Source organism: Nyctibius grandis, unplaced genomic scaffold (genome assembly GCF_013368605.1).
Source record: "Nyctibius grandis isolate bNycGra1 unplaced genomic scaffold, bNycGra1.pri scaffold_180_arrow_ctg1, whole genome shotgun sequence".
Classification (NCBI taxonomy): domain Eukaryota; kingdom Metazoa; phylum Chordata; class Aves; order Nyctibiiformes; family Nyctibiidae; genus Nyctibius; species Nyctibius grandis.
Genome location: NW_027167553.1, coordinates 1 through 17722, shown reverse-complemented (window position 1 = coordinate 17722; position 17722 = coordinate 1). Strand labels below are relative to the sequence as shown.

At 62.9% G+C, this 17722-nt stretch overlaps 1 protein-coding gene across 1 annotated transcript; it reads left to right on the top strand.

The window, feature by feature from the left end:
* Positions 1 to 1577: 1577 nt before the first annotated feature.
* LOC137677382 (filamin-C-like) lies at positions 1578 to 17507 on the top strand (the record flags this gene model as incomplete). Its single annotated transcript, XM_068424687.1, has 14 exons — positions 1578 to 2190; positions 3936 to 4109; positions 5572 to 5734; positions 6862 to 7022; positions 8147 to 8314; positions 10203 to 10326; positions 10413 to 10569; positions 12421 to 12610; positions 13831 to 13854; positions 13969 to 14216; positions 15887 to 15974; positions 16067 to 16207; positions 16374 to 16502; positions 17218 to 17507. Coding segments are annotated over 14 exons (2670 nt in total), but the record flags the coding sequence as incomplete, so codon positions are not given.
* Between the last annotated feature and the right edge of the window lie 215 nt (positions 17508 to 17722).

Below are 17722 nucleotides of genomic sequence, written 5' to 3'. Positions count from 1 at the left end.
ACGTGCCCCTTGCACACCCATGCTGCAGGTGCAAGTGCACGCTCACCGCCAGCACGCCCGTGCTTTACACACCCCACCAGCATGCTCGTGCCTTGCACACTTACCACCCCCTTATGCCTTGCACAATTACAACTGGCATGCCCGCTCCTTGCACACTTACCACCACCATGCCCACACCTTCCACACTTAGCACCCCCATTCCTTGCACACTTGCCACCACCCTCCTGCCTTGCACACTTACCACTGGCATGCCCATCCTTGCACGCTTACCATCACCCCTGTGCCTTACACATGTACCACCCCCATCCCTTGCACACTTACCCCCCTCAATCCCTTATACACCTCCCACCCCACGCCTTGCACACTTACCCCCCACCTTGCACACACACAGCACCACCCCTCTTCCCCCCCTTCCCCTTGCCCCCCCTCCCCTCAGTCTCCCCCCCCTTTACACACACGTGTGACACCCCCTCCCCTCGTGCACACACATATGACACCCCTCCCCCTTTACACACACGTGTGACCCCCCCCTTACACACACACATGTGACACTCTCTCCCCTCCCACACACACACACGTGTGTGACACCCCCACCCCTTTACACACACACATGACACCCCCTCCCTTTACACACACACGTGTGTGACACCCCCTCCCCTTTACACACACGTGACACCCCCTCCCCTCACACACACACATATGACATCCCCTCCCCCCTCACACACGTGTGACACCCCCCCTTTGCACACACACACGTGACACCCCCTCCCCTTTACACACACGTGACACCCCCTCCTTTTACACACACACGTGACCCCCCCGTCCCCTCACACACACACGTGTGACACCCCCCTCCTCTTGCACACGCATGTGACACCCCCTCCCTTTGCACACACGCATGTGACACCCCCTCCCTTTGCACACACACATGTGACACTCCCTCCCCTCCCACACACACACACACGTGTGTGACACCCCCTCCCCTTTACACACACACGTGACACCCCCTCCCTTTGCACACACACATGACACCCCCTCCCCTTTACACACACGTGTGACACCTCCTCCCCTCACACACACACGTGACACCCCTTCTTCCCCACGTGACACCCCGTCCCCTCGCACACACACGTGACACCCCCCCTCACATACACATATGACACCCCCTCCTTACACACACATGTGACCCCCCTGTCCCCTCACACACACACGTGTGACACCCCCCTCCTCTTGCACACACGTGTGACAGCCCCCCTGTTTTCACAAATGTGTGACATCCCACACATGTGTGACCCCCCTCCCCTTACACACACACGTGACACCCCCTCCCCTCCCACACACACATGTGACACCCCCTCCTCCCCACGTGACACCCCCTCCCCTTTACACACACACATGTGACACCCCCTCCCTTTGCACACACGTGTGACACCCCCTCCCCTTGCACACACACACACACACACGACACCCCCACCCCTTTACACACACGACACCCCCTCCCCTTGCACACACACGTGACCCCCCCTCCCCTTTACACACGTGTGACCCCCTCCCTTTACACACGCGTGTGACCCCCCTGTCCCCCCCCCCAGGTGACCGCCTTCGGGCCGGGCCTGCAGGGCGGCCGCGTGGGGGTCCCGGCGCCCTTCACCATCGACACGAAGGGGGCGGGCACGGGGGGGCTGGGGCTCACGGTGGAGGGCCCGTGCGAGGCCAAGATCGAGTGCCAGGACAACGGGGACGGCTCGTGCGCCGTGTCCTACCTGCCCACGGCGGCGGGCGACTACGCCATCAACATCCTCTTCGCCGAGCGCCACATCCCCGGTAGCCCCTTCAAGGCCGTGGTAGCCCCAGTGTTCGACCCGGAGAAGGTGACGGCCAGCGGGCCCGGGCTGGAGCGGGGGCGGGCGGGCGAGGTGGCCACCTTCACGGTGGACTGCTCGCAAGCGGGCGAGGCCGAGCTGACCATCGAGATCGGGTCGGAGGCGGGCGCGCGGGCAGAGGTGGTCATCGAGAACAAGGGCGACGGCACCTACGCCATCACCTACACGCCCGCCTGCCCCGGCGCCTACACCATCACCATCAAGTACGGCGGGCGCCCCGTGCCCAACTGCCCCGTCCGCGTCATCGTCGACCCGGCCGTGGACACCAGCGGGGTCAAGGTCTACGGGAAAGGAGTGGAGCCACGAGGTGAGAACCTCCCCCGGGGGCACCTCCTGCCCATGGGCACCACCATGGGTGTCTCCTCCCCATGGGCACCCTCAATGGCCACCTCCTCCCCATGGGCACCTTCTCCCCATGGGCACCACCATGGGTGCCTCCTCCCCATGGGCACCACCATAGGTGTCTCCTCCCCATGGGCATCTCCTCCCTCTGGGCATCTCCTCCCTCTGGCCATCTTCCCCCCCATGGACACCACCATGGGTACCACCATGGGTGTCTCCTCCCCATGGGCACCCTTAATGGCCACCTCCTCCCCATGGGCACCACTATGGGCATCTCCTCCCCATGGACACCACCATGGGCATCTCCTCCCCATGGACACCACCATGGGTGTCTCCTCCCCAAGGGCATCCCATCCCTCTGGGCATCTTCCCCCCATGGACACCACCATGGGTACCACCATGGGTGTCTCCTCCCCATGGGCATCCCATCCTTATGGGCATCCCATCCCTGTGGGCATCTTCTCCCCATGGACACCACCATGGGCACCACCATGGGTAGCTCCTCCCCATGGGCATCTCCTCCCTATGGGCACCACCATGGGTGTCTTCTCCCCATGGGCATCCCATCCCTGTGGGCATCTCCTCCCCATGGACACCACCATGGGCATCTCCTCCCCATGCACACCTACTCCATGGATGGGCATCCCCATGGGCATCTCCTCCCCACGGACACCACCATAGGTGTCTCCTCCCCATGGGCACCTCCTGCCCATGGGCACCACCATGGGTGTCTTCTCCCCATGGGCATCCCATCGTTATGGGCATCCCATCCCCGTGGGCATCTTCTCCCCATGGACACCACCATGGGTACCACCATGGGTATCTCCTCCCCATGGGCATCCCATCCCTGTTGGCATCTCCTCCCCATGGGCACCACCATGGGTGTCTCCTCCCCATGGACACTCTCAATGGCCATCTTCTCCCCATGGGCATCCCATCCCTGTGTGCATCTCCTCCCCATGGACACTCTCAATGGCCATCTTCTCCCCATGGGCATCCCATCCCTGTGTGCATCTCCTCCCCATGGACACCTCGTCCCCATGGACACCACCATGGGGACGACCATGGGTGTCTTCTCCCCATAGGCACTACCATGGGCATCTCCTCCCCAGGGGCATCCCATCCCTGTAGGCATCTCCTCCCCACGGGCACCACTATGGGTGTTTTCTCCCCATGGGCATCTCCTCCCCATGGGCACCACCATGGGTGTCTCCTCCCCATGGGCACCCCATCCCTGTGGGCATCTCCTCCCCACGGGCATCCCATCCCTGTGGGCATCTCCTCCCCACGGGCACCACCATGGATGTTTTCTCCCCATGGACACCACCATCAGCACCTCCTCCCCATGGACACCTGCTCCTTGGATGGGCATCCCCATGGGCATCTCCTCCCCATGGCCACCCTCAATGGCCACCTCCTCCCCAAGGGCACCTTCTCCCCATGGGCATCCCATCCCTGTGAGCATCTTCCCCCCATGGGCACCACCATGGGCACCTCCTCCCCATGGACACCCTCAATGGCCACCTCCTCCCCATGGGCACCTTCTCCCCATGGGGACCCTCAATAGGCTTCTCCTGCCCATGGCCACCTCCTCTCCATGGCCCATGGGCACCTCCTCCCCATGGGCTGGAGACCCCCAAGGGGGGGTTGGGGAGGGACACCCCACCGAGGGTGCCCCCCCGGCGCTGAGGGTGCCGTGCCACACCGCAGGGGTGCTGCGCGAGGTGGGCACCGACTTCACGGTGGACGCGCGGGTGCTGACCAAGACGGGGGGGCCCCACGTGAAGGCGCGGGTGGTGAACCCCTCCGGCGCCCACACCGACGCCTACGTCACCGACCACGGCGACGGCACCTACCGCGTGGACTACACCCCCTACGAGGACGGTGAGGGACCCCGACGGCACCCACGGGGACCCCAGACCCCCACCCAGACCCCCACCACCAGGGACCACTCGGCCCCCACTCAGGGACCCCTCAAAATCCCTTGAGAACCCCCAAAAAACCCAACCAGGGACCACCAAACCCCCCAAGACCCCACCAAGGGACCCCCAAGCCCCCCTGAGATCCCTCAAACACCAACTGGGGACCCCCAAACCCTCAAGACCCTCCTCAAACCCCAACCAGGGACCCTCAAAACCCTTGAGACTCCCCAAAACCCCAACCAGGGACCCCCAAAACCCTTGAGACTCCCCAAAACCCCAACCAGGGACCCCCAAACCCCCCAAAACTCCACCAAGGAACCCCAAACCCCTGAGACCCTCCTCAAACCCCAACCAACGACCCCAAACCCACCTGAGACCCCTTAAAACCCCAACCAGGGATCACCAAACCCCCCAAGACTCCACCAAGGGATCCCCAAACCCCAACCAAGGACCCCAACCCCCCTGAGACCCCTCAAAACCCCACCAAGGGACCTCCAAACCCCCTGAGACCCCTCAAAACCCCAACCAGGGACCACCAAGCCCCCCAAGACCCCACCAAGGGATGCCCAAACCCCCTGAGACACCTCAAACACCAACTGGGGACCCCCAAACCCCTGAGATCCTCCTCAAATGCCAACCAGGGACAACCAAACCCTTCAAGACCCCACCAAGGGACCCCAAACCCCCCTGAGATCCCTCAAAACCCCAGCCAGGGACCCCCAACCTCCCAAAACCCCAACCAGGGACCTCCAAACCCCTGAGACCCTCCTCAAATGCCAACCGGGGACCCCAACCCCCCAAAACCCCACCAAGGGACCTCCAAACCCCCTGAGACCCCTCAAAACCCCAACCAGGGACCACTAAACACCCCAAAACCCCACCAAGGGACCCCCAAACCCTCTGAGACACCTCAAAACCTCAACCAGGGACCACCAAAACACCCCCAAGGGACAAACCCACCTGAGACACCCCAAACCCCAACCAAGGACCCCCAACCCCACTGAGACCCTCCTCAAACCCCAACAAGGGACCACCAAACCCCAAAGACCCCACCAAGGGACGCCCAAACCCCCAAGACCCTCCTCAAACCCCAACCAGGGACCCCCAAGCCCCCCAAGACCCCACCAAGGGACGCCCAAACCCCCAAGACCCTCCTCAAACCCCAACCAGGGACCCCCAAGCCCCCCAAGACCCCACCAAGGGACGCCCAAACCCCCAAGACCCTCCTCAAACCCCAACCAGGGACCCTCAACCCTCCTGAGACCCCTCAAAACCCCAACCAGGGACCACCAAACCCCCCGAGACCCCACCAAGGGACCCCCAAACCCCTGAGACCCCTCAAAACCCCAACCAAGGACCCCCAAACCCCTTGAGACCCCTGACCATGGTGGGCAGGCAGTGATGGCGTGTCCCCCCGTCCCCAGGCGTGCACCGGGTGGAGGTGACCTACGACGAGGTGGCGGTCCCCAAGAGCCCCTTCCGCGTGGGGGTGACGGAGGGCTGCGACCCCAGCCGCGTGCGGGCGCACGGGCCCGGCCTGGAGGGCGGCCTCGTGGGCAAGGCCAACCGCTTCACCGTGGAGACCAGGTGGGCACCGGACCCCCCCTGCCACCCCTGCCACCAACCCACCACCTTCAGCCCCTCTCATGGAGGTGCCACCTCCATCCTCTTGTGTGGGATGGGCCATCTCCATCCTGTGCCACCTCCATCCCGTGCCACCTCCATCCCATGCCATGGAGATGCCACCTCCATCCTCTTGTGTTGGATGTGCCACCTCCATCCCGTGCCACCTCCAGCCCTTTCCATGGAGATGCCACCTCCATCTTCTTGCATTGGATGTGCCACCTCCATTCTGTGCCACCTCCATCCCATGTCACCAGCCCAGCACCTCCATCCCATGCCATGGAGATGCCACCTCCATCCTCTTGTGTTGGATGTGCCATCTCCATTCTGTGCCACCTCCATCTCATGCCATGGAGATGCTACCTCCACCCTCTTGCGTTGGATGTGCCACCTCTGGCCCCCGTCATGGAGGTGCCACCTCTCTGTCATGCCATGGTTGTGACATCTCCATCCCCTGCCATGCATGTGCCACCTCTGTCCCATGCCACCAACCTGGCACTTCCATTCCATGCCATGGATGTGCCACCTCCGTGCTGCTGCATTGGATGTGCCACCTCCATCCCATGTCACCAGCCCAGCACCTCCGTCCCATGCCATGGAGATGCCACCTCCATCCTCTTGTGTTGGATGTGCCATCTCCATTCTGTGCCACCTCCATCCCATGCCATGGAGATGCCACCTCCATCCTCTTGTGTTGGATGTGCCACCTCCAGCCCCTGTCATGGAGGTGCCACCTCCATCCATCTGCTGCCATCACGGCACTTCTGCCCTCCTGCCATAGACGTGGCACTGCCATTCCCTTGCCACCAACTTGGCACCTCCGTATCCTGCTGCTGATATGGCACCTCCATCCCATTGCCATGGAGGTGGCACCTTCAGCCTCACGCTACCAACATGGCACCTCCATCACGCTACCATGGAGGTGACACCTCCATCTGCCTACGATGGAGGTGACATCTCCATCCCCTTGCCATGGAGGTGGCATCTCCACCCCCTTGCCATGGAGGTGACACCTCCCATCACCCTACCATGGATGTGGCCCCCCTGGGCACCCACCATGGACGTGTCCCTGAGCGGTGCCATGTCCCCAGGGGCGCGGGCACCGGAGGGCTGGGCCTGGCCATCGAGGGTCCCTCCGAGGCCAAGATGTCCTGCAAGGACAACAAGGACGGGAGCTGCACGGTGGAGTACATCCCCTTCACGCCCGGCGACTACGACGTCAACATCACCTTCGGTGGCCACCCCATCCCTGGTGCGTGGTGGGGGTGGCGGGGGGCACCCAGGGGGCTGTGGTACCCACCAGGGTCAGGGGTGGGCTCCTGGGTGGTGGCAGCTGGGGGTGATCACGCTGGTCCCATGCCCAATCCTGTGTGACCCCATGGCCATGCTGTCCCTGTGTCCACATTGACCTCATGGACACATTGACCCCATGGCCATGCTGTCCCTGTGTCCATGTTGACCCCATGGCCATGTTGACCCCCTGGACACGTTGACCCCATGGCCATGCTGTCCCTGGGTCCACATTGACCCCATGACCATGTTGACCCCATGGCCATGTTGACCCCATGGACACATTGACACCAAACCCACGTTGATGCCATGGCCATGCTGTCCCTGTGTCCATGTTGACCCCATGCCCATGTTGACCCCATGGCCATGCTGTCCCCATTCCCACATTGACACCATGGTCATGTTGACTTCATGGACATACTGACCCCATGGACACATTGACGCCATGGCCGTGCTGATCCCATGCCCATGTTGACCTCATGCCCAGACCATGCCCATGTTGACCCCATGGACACATTGACACCAAGCCCACGTTGATGCCATGGCCATGCTGTCCCTGTGTCCGTGTTGACCCCATACCCATGTTGACCCCATGGGCACATTGACCCCATGGCCATGCTGATCCCCATGCCCATGTTGACACCATGGTTATGTTCACCCCATGGCCTTGTTGACCCCATGGCCATGCTGTCCCTGTGTCCATGTTGACCCCCATGGCCATGTTGACCCCATGGCCACATTGACCCCATGGCCATGCTGATCCCCATGCCCATGTTGACACCATGGTTATGTTCACCCCATGGCCTTGTTGACCCCATGGCCATGCTGTCCCTGTGTCCATGTTGACCCCATGGCCATGTTGACCCCATGGCCACATTGACCCCATGGCCATGCTGTCCCCATGCCCATGCTGACTGCATGCCCACGTTGACCCCAATGGCCATGTTGACCCCACAGACACATTGACCTCATGGCCATGCTGATCCCATGCCCATGTTGACCCCATGGTCATGTTGACCCCATGCCCACGTTGATGCCATGGCCACGCCGACCCCGTCCCCACGCCGACCCGTGTCCCCCCCGCAGGGAGCCCCTTCCGGGTGCCGGTGAAGGACGTGGTGGACCCCAGCAAGGTGAAGTGCTCGGGGCCGGGGCTGGGCCCCAGCGTGCGGGCGCGGGTGCCCCAGACCTTCACGGTGGACTGCAGCGGGGCCGGGCTGGCGCCCCTCGAGGTCAAGCTGCTGGGACCCTCGGGTACGGGGGGGACACGCGGTGGGGGGTGGGGTGGGCCCGGTCCTGGGGGTGCCCTGGCCATGGGGTGTCCTGCCCCATAGATCTCATGCTCCACAGGGTGTCCTGCCCCATAGGTCCCATGCTCCATAGAGCGTCCTGCTCCATAGGATGTCCAACCTCATGGATGCCCTGCCCCATGAGATGTCCTGCTCCATAGGGTGTCCTGCCCCATAGATTGCATGCCCCATAGGATGTCCAACTCCATAGATCCCATGCTCCATAGGGTGTCCTGCCCCATGGGGTGTCCAACCCCATAGATCCCATGCCCCATAGGGTGTCCAACACCATAGATCCCATGCTCCATGAGATGTTCTGCTCCATAGGGCGTCCAACCCCAGAGATCTCATGCTCCATGGAGCGTCCTGCCCCATGGGGTGTCCAACCCCATAGATCCCATGCCCCATATGGTGTCCTGCTCCATAAGGTGTCCAACCCCAGAGATCCCATGACCCATAGGGTGTCCTGCCCCATAGATCCCATGCCCCATAGGGAGTCCAACCCCATAGATCCCATGCTCCATGAGATGTTCTTCTCCATAGGGCGTCCAACCCCATAGATCTCATGCTCCATGGAGTGTCCTGCCCCATGGGGTGTCCAACCCCACAGATCCCATGCTCCATAGGATGTCCTGCCCCACAGATCCCATGCTCCATAGGGTGTCCTGCCCCATAGGTCCCATGGTCTATAGAGCATCCTGCTCCATAGGATGTCCAACCTCATGGATGCCCTGCCCCATGGGGTGTCCTGCCCCATAGGGTGTCCAACCCCACAGATCCCATGCCCCATAGGGTTTCCTGCCTGTAGATCCCATGCTCCATAGGGTGTCCAACCCCATAGATTCCATGCTCCATGAGATGTTCTGCTCCATAGGGCGTCCAACCCCATAGATCTCATGCTTCGTGGAGTGTCCTGCCCCATGGGGTGTCCAACCCCACAGATCCCATGCTCCCTAGGGTGTCCTGCCCCATGTGGTGTCCAACCCCACAGATCCCATCCCCATAGGGTGTCCTGCCCCATAGATCCCATGCCCCATAGGGAGTCCAACCCCATAGATCCCATGCTCCATGAGATGTTCTTCTCCATAGGGCATCCAACCCCATAGATCTCATGCTCCATGGGGTGTCCTGCCCCATGGGGTGTCCAACCCCACAGATCCCATGCTCCATAGGATGTCCTGCCCCACAGATCCCATGCTCCATAGGGTGTCCTGCCCCATAGGTCCCATGGTCTATAGAGCGTCCTGCTCCATAGGATGTCCAACCTCATGGATGCCCTGCCCCATGGGGTGTCCTGCCCCATAGGGTGTCCAACCCCACAGATCCCATGCCCCATAGGGTTTCCTGCCTGTAGATCCCATGCTTCATGGGGTGTCCAACCCCATAGATCCCATGCTCCATGGGGTGTCCTGCCCCATAGATCTCATGCTCCATGGGGTGTCCTGCTCCGTGGGGTGTCCTGCCCCATAGGGTGTCCAACCCCAGAGATCCCATGCCCCATAGGGTGTTCTGCCCCATAGGGCATCTAACCCCATAGATCCCATGCTCCATAGGGTGTCCTGCCCCATAGGGCATCTAACCCCAGAGATCCCATGCCCCATAGGGTGTTCTGCCCCATAGGGCATCTAATCCCATAGATCCCATGCTCCATAGGGTGTCCTGCCCCATAGGATGTCCTGCCCCACAGATCCCATGGTCCATAGTGTCCTGCACCATAGGATGTCCAACCTCCTGGATGTCCTGCCCCATGAGACGCCCTGCCCCACGGGCTGCCCCGCCCAGGGCTGTCCCACCCCACACGATGCCCTTGACCCCCTGGCTCACCCTGCCCCACTGCCAACCCCTACCCCCAGGCCTGGCAGAGCCCGTGGAGGTGCGTGACAACGGTGATGGCACCCACAAGGTCAACTACACCCCGGCCACCGACGGGCCCTACACGGTGGCCGTCAAATACGCCGACCAGGAGGTGCCACGCAGGTGAGGACCCACCACCACGTCTCCACCAGGGTGGCACGGGGAGGTGTCCTGGTGCCCCACTGACCCCCCCCACGCCCACCCCACAGCCCCTTCAAGGTCAAGGTGCTGCCAGCCCACGATGCCAGCAAGGTGCGTGCCAGCGGGCCGGGGTTGAGTGCCAGCGGGATCCCTGCCAGCCTGCCCGTGGAGTTCACCATCGATGCCCGCGACGCCGGCGAGGGGCTGCTCACCGTGCAGATCCTGGTCAGGGGGGTGCCCGCCGCGGGGGGGCACTGGGGGGGGCCTCCGGGGGGTGGTGGCACACATGGGGTGGTGGGGTGGTGGTGCCCAGGAGGTGGTGGGGTGGTGGCACACGTGGGGTGGGGTGGTGGTGCCCAGGAGGTGGTGGGGTGGTGGTGCCCAGGAGGTGGTGGGGTGGTGGCACACGTGGGGTGGGGTGGTGGTGCCCAGGAGGTGGTGGGGTGGTGGCACACGTGGGGTGGGGTGGTGACCACCCAGGAGGTGGTGGGGTGGTGGCACACGTGGGGTGGTGACCCCCAGGATGGTGGTGGGGTGGTGGCACACATGGGGTGGGGTGGTGGCACACGTGGGGTGCTGAGCGCCCGCGTGGTGCCTTTGGACCTGTGCCATGGGGTGATGGGGTTCTTGTGGGGTGCTGAGACCCATAGGGTGACCTGGCACCCATGCCATGGGGTGGTGACCCCCAGGAGGGTGGTGGGGTGGTGGCACACGTGGGGTGAGGTGCTGAGCGCCCACGTGGTGCCTTTGGACCTGTGCCATGGGGTGATGGGGTTCTTGTGGGGTGCTGAGACCCATAGGGTGTCCTGGCACCCATAATATTGGGGGTTGACCCCATAAGTAGCCCTGGCACCCGTGCCATGGGGTGCTGGGCCCCATATGTAGCCTGGGCACCACCCTGGCACCCATTCAACGGGGTGCTGGGTCCCATAGGGTGCACTGGCACCCACGCCATGGGGTGCTGGGCCCCATAGGGTGTCCTGGCACCCATAATATTGGGGGTTGACCCCATAAGTAGCCCTGGCACCCATGCCATGGGGTGCTGGGCCCCATATGTAGCCTGGGCACCCATTCAATGGGGTGCTGAGCCCCATATGGTGCTGTGGCACACATGCCATGGGGTGCTGGGCCCCATAGGGTGCTCTTATTCCCATTCAATGGGGTGCTGAGCCCTATAGGGTGCATGGGCACCACCCTGGCACCCACGCCATGGGGTGCTGAGCCCCATAGGTTGCCCTGGCACCCAAGCCATGGGGTGGTGGGTCCCACAAGGTGCCCTGGCACCCATTTAATGGGGTGCTGAGCCCCACAGGGTGCCCTGGCACCCATACCATGGGGTACTAAGACACATAGGGTGCCTTGGCACCCATGCCATGGGGTTCTGGGTCCCATAGGGTGCCCTGGCACCCACACCATGGGGAGCTGGGCCCCACAGGGTGCCCTGGCACCCATGCCATGGGGTGCTGAGCCCCATAGGGTGCCCTGGCACACATGCCACGGGGTACTAAGCCATATAGGGTGCTGTGGCACCCACGCCATGGGGTGCTGGGCCCCATACGTAGCCTGGGCACCACCCTGGCACCTATTCAATGGGGTGCTGAGCCCCATGGGGCGCTGAACCCCATAGGGTGCATGGGCGCCACCCTGGCACCCATTCAATGGGGTGCTGAGCCCTATAGGGTGCCCTGGCACCCACGCCACGGGGTTCTGGGCCCCATATGTAGCCTGGGCACCCATTGAATGGGATGCTGAGCCCCATAGGGTGCCCTGGTACCCACGCCACGGGGTTCTGGGCCCCATATGTAGCCTGGGCACCCATTGAATGGGATGCTGAGCCCCATAGGGTGCCCTGGCACACATGCCATGGGGTACTAAGCCATATAGGGTGCTGTGGCACCCACGCCATGGGGTGCTGGGCCCCATACGTAGCCTGGGCACCACCCTGGCACCCATTCAATGGGGTGCTGAGCCCTATAGGGTGCATGGGCACCACCCTGGCACCCACGCCATGGGGTTCTGGGCCCCAGAGGGTGCCCTGGCACCCACTGAGGGGCGCTGCCCGGGTGGTGCCCACAGGACCCCGAGGGGCAGCCCAAGAAGGCGGCGATCCGGGACAACGGGGACGGCACGTACACGGTGTCCTACGTGCCCGACGTGCCCGGGCGCTACACCATCACCGTCCGCTACGGCGGCGACGAGATCCCCTGCTCGCCCTTCCGCAGCCTGGCCGTGCCCGCCGGCGACGCCAGCAAGTGCCTCGTCACGGGTGCGCCCTGCCCCACCGAGCCCCTCCTGCCCCATGGCATCCCCACCTGCCCCATGGCATCCCCACCTGCCCCATGGCATTGCCTTGATGCCCCACGGCATCCCCACCTGCCCCACGGCATCCCCACCTGCCCCATGGCATCCCCACCTGCCCCACGGCATTGCCTTGATGCCCCATGGCATCCCCACCTGCCCCATGGCATTGCCTTGATGCCCTATGGCATCCCTGTGTTGCCTCCTGCCACCCCACAGCATCCCCACACTGCCCCACAGATTCCCCATCCTGCCCCACACCATCCCCACCTGCCCCACACCATCCCCACCTGCCCCACGGCATCGCCTTGATGCTCCATGGCATCCCCCCTGCTGCCCTATGGCATCCTCGTGCTGCCCTATGGCATCCCTGTGTTGCCTCCTGCCACCCCCATGGCATCCCCATCCTGCCCCACACTGCCCCACGGCATCCCTGAGCTGCCCTACGGCATCCCCCCTGCCCCACGGAGCCCCTGTCCTGCCCCACAGCATCCCCTTAATGCCCCGTGGCATCCCCCTGCTGCCCTATAGCACCCTCATGCTGCCCTATGGCATCCCTCTGCTGCCTCCTGTCACCCCATAGATTCCCCATCCTGCCCCACACTGCCCCACGCTGCCCCCCAGGTTACCCAGTGCTGCCCCACAGCATCCCCACCTGCCCCACAGTATCCCCATCCTGCCCCACACTGCCCCATGGCATCCCCTCACTGCCCTATAGCATCCTCGTGCTGCCCTATGGCATCCCTCTGCTGCCTCCTGCCACCCCACACTATCCCCACCTGCCCCACGGCATCCCCACCTGCCCCATGGCATCGCCTTGATGCCCCATGGCATCCCCCTGCTGCCCTATAGCATCCTTGTGCTGCCCCATGGCATCCCCCTGCTGCCCCACAGATTCCCCCACCTGCCCCTTGGCATCCCCATCCTGCCCCACACTGCCCCACACCATCCCCCGCTGCCCCACCCCACCCCACACTGCCCCACACCATCCCACCCCACCCCACCCACCTTCCCCCACGCTGCCCCATAGCCACCCCCACCCCCTGCCCCACACCCACTACCCCTCCCACCACCCCCATCTGCCCCACTGCTTCCCCCCCCACCCCCCACCTCTGCCCCACGGCGCAGTGGGGCGCCCCCAGACCCCCCCACCCCATCTCACCTCCTTCTCCTGCTCTCCCTTTGCAGTGTCCATTGGTGGCCACGGCCTGGGTAAGTGTCACCGGGGGGCACTTGGGGGGCACTTGGGGGGCACTTGGGGGGCTGGAGGTCCCCATGACCATGACCATGACCATGACCATGACCATGACCATGACCCCCCCCCAGGTGCTTGCTTGGGCCCCACCATCCAGATCGGGGAGCAGACGGTGATCACGGTGGACGCCAAGGCGGCGGGGCAGGGCAAGGTGACCTGCAAGGTGTCCACCCCCGACGGGGCCGAGCTGGACGTGGACGTGGTGGAGAACCACGACGGGACCTTCGACATCTACTACACGGCCCCCGAGCCCGGGAAATACGTCATCACCATCCGCTTCGGCGGGGAGCACGTCCCCAACAGCCCCTTCCACGTCCTGGTGGGTGGGGGGGGCGCCGTGGGGCTGGGGTGGGGCAAAGGGGTGGAGGGTTGGGGGCTGTGGTGGGCACCATGGAGTTGAGGAGACCATGGTGGGCACCATGGGGTTGGGAGACCATTATAGGCGTCATGGGATTTGGAGAACATGAGGTTCCATGGGGTTGAGGAGACCATGGGGGGCACCATGAGGTTGATGAGATCATGGTGGGCACCATGAGGTTGAGGAGACCATGGTGGGCACCATGGGGTTGAGGAGACCATGGTGAGCACCATGGGGCAGAGAGTTGGGGCCATAGTGGGCACCATGGGGTTGGGAGACTGTGATGGGTACGATGGGGTTGGGAGACCATTATAGACATCATGGGATTTGGAGAACATGAGGCTCCATGGGGTTGAGAAGACCATGGTGGGCACCGTAGGGCAGAGAGTTGGGGCCATGGCGGGCACCATGGGGTTGGGAGACTCTGACATCAAGGGGCAGAGACCTGAGGCCATGGTGGACACCATGGGGTTGGGAGACCATTATAGACGTCATGGGATTTGGAGAACATGAGGTTCCATGGGGTTGAGGAGACCATGGGGGGCACCATGGGGTTGATGAGATCATGGTGGGCACCATGGGGTTGAGGAGACTATGGTGAGCACCATGGGGCAGAGAGTTGGGGCCATGGTGGGCACCATGGGGTTGGGAGACCATGATGATGCGCACCATGGGGTTGGGAGACTGTGATGGTATGATGGGGTTGGGAGACCATAATAGGCATCATGGAATTTGGAGAACATGAGGCTCCATGGGGTTGAGGAGACCATGGGGGGCACCATGGGGTTGAGAGTTGGGGCCATGGTGGACACCATGGGGTTGGGAGACTCTAATATCAAGGGGCAGAGAGTTGGGGCCATAGTGGGCACCATGGAGTTGGGAGACCATGGTGGGCACCATGGGGTTGAGGAGACCATTATAGGCATCATGGGATTTGGAGAACATGAGGCTCCATGGGGTTGAGGAGACCATGGTGGGCACCATGGGGTTGAGGAGACCATTATAGACGTCATGGGATTTGGAGAACATGAGGTTCCATGGGGTTGAGGAGACCATGGGGGGCACCATGGGGTTGATGAGATCATGGTGGGCACCATGGGGTTGAGGAGACCATGGTGAGCACCATGGGGCAGAGAGTTGGGGCCATAGTGGGCACCATGGGGTTGGGAGACCATGATGATGGGCACCATGGGGTTGGGAGACCATGATGATGGGCACCATGGGGTTGGGAGACTGTGATGGGTACGATGGGGTTGGGAGACCATTATAGACATCATGGGATTTGGAGAACATGATAGGCTCCATGGGGTTGAGGAGACCATGGTGGTCACCATGAAGCAGAGAGTTGGGTCTGTGGTGGACACCATGGGGTTGGGAGACTGTGATGGGCACTATGGGGTTGGGAGACCATGGTGGGCACCATGGGGCAGAGAGCTGGGGCCATGGTGGACACCGTGGGGCAGAGAGTTGGGAGACCGTGTTGGGAACCATGGAGTAGGGAGACCATGATGAGTGCCATGGGGCAGAGATGGGACCAGTGTGGGGCACCGTGGGGTTTGGAGACCATGGTGGTCACCATGGGGTTGGTGGTCACCACGATGGGGTACCATGGTTCTCACCCCTCCTCTCAGGCCACGGAGGAGCCGCCCACCACCACCGAGAGCCTCCGGCCCTTCAACCTGGTCATCCCCTTCACCGTGCAGAAGGGCGAGATCACAGGTATGGGGTGGGGTGGGCTTTGGGGGGCGCATGGACCAGGCTGTGGGGCGCGGTGGGGTCCTGGTGGTCCCTGGCTGACGCGGTGGCCCCAGGGGAGGTGCGGATGCCCTCGGGGAAGACGGCGCGACCCAACATCACGGACAACAAGGACGGGACGGTGACGGTGCGCTACGCCCCCACCGAGAAGGGGCTGCACGAGATGGACATCCGCTACGATGGCAACCACATCCCTGGTGAGACCATGGGGGGCACTGGGGGGCACTGGGAGGCACTGGGAGGTGGCTGGGCAAGGCTGGTGCCACCTTGCCCCGGTTGAGCACCCATGGGTTGAGCAGCCCACCACGGTGTGGGGTGTCCCCGTGGGTGGGGTCCCTGACCACCGTCCCCCCGTGTCCCCAGGGAGTCCCCTCCAGTTCTACGTGGACGCCATCAACCCCCGGCACGTGAGCGCCTACGGGCCGGGGCTGAGCCATGGCATGGTCAACAAGCCCTGCACCTTCACCATCGTCACCAAGGATGCCGGGGAGGGTGAGTGGTGGCCGAGGGGGGCACCAAGGGGGTCTGGGAGGGTTGTGGAGACCTCTTCCAATGCCATCGGGAGGGGTTGGAGATCCTCAATGGGTTGGAGATCCTCAATGGGTTGGAGATCCTGAATGGGTTGGAGATCCCCAATGGGTTGGAGATCCTCGATGGGTTGGAGATCCTGAATGGGTTGGACATTCCCAATGGGTTGCAGATCCTCGATGGGTTGGAGATCCCCGATGGGTTGGAGATCCTCAATGGGTTGGAGATCCCCAATGGGTTGGAGATGCCCAATGGGTTGGAGATCCCCAATGGGTTGGAGATGCCCAATGGGTTGGAGATGCCCAATGGGTTGGAGATCCTCAATGGGTTGGAGATCCTCAATGGGCTGGAGATCCACAATGGGTTGGAGATCCTCAATAGGTTGGAGCTCCTCAATGGGTTGGAGATCCTCAGTGGGTTGGAGATCCCCAATGGGTTGGAGATGCCCAGTGGGTTGGAGATCCCCAATGGGTTGGAGATGCCCAATGGGTTGGAGATCCTCAATGGGTTGGAGATCCTCAGTGGGTTGGAGATCCTCAACGGGTTGGAGATCCTCAATGGGTTGGAGATCCTCAATGGGCTGGACATCCCTGATGGGTTGGAGATCCCCAGTGGGTTGGAGATCCTCAATGGGTTGGAGATCCCCAATGCCTACTGACACCCACCCCGTGCCTCCCAGGTGGGCTCTCGTTGGCGGTGGAGGGTCCCTCCAAGGCGGAGATCACCTGCCAGGACAACAAGGACGGGACCTGCACCGTGTCCTACCTGCCCACCGCCCCCGGGGACTACAACATCATCGTCCGCTTCGATGACAAGCACATCCCGGGCAGTCCCTTCACCGCCAAGATCACCGGTGAGATGGTCTTGGGGGTCCCACCAAGGTCTTTGGGACCCCTGTATGGTCATGGGGACACCTGCATGGTCATGGGGACACCTGCAGGGCCATCAGGAATCCATCACACAACCATGGTGTCCCTGTCCACCCCTGTCCACCAGGACCCCGTCACGTGGCCATGGGGACCTCATGGGGCCTTGAGGACACCATCACATGGCTATGGGGTCCCTGTCCAGCCCCAGCCATGGAGTTCCCCTTCACACAGCCATGGGGACCTTGTCCATGGGGACACCTGCACGGCCACCAGGACCCCATCACATGACCATAGGGACGCCATCCATTCCCAACC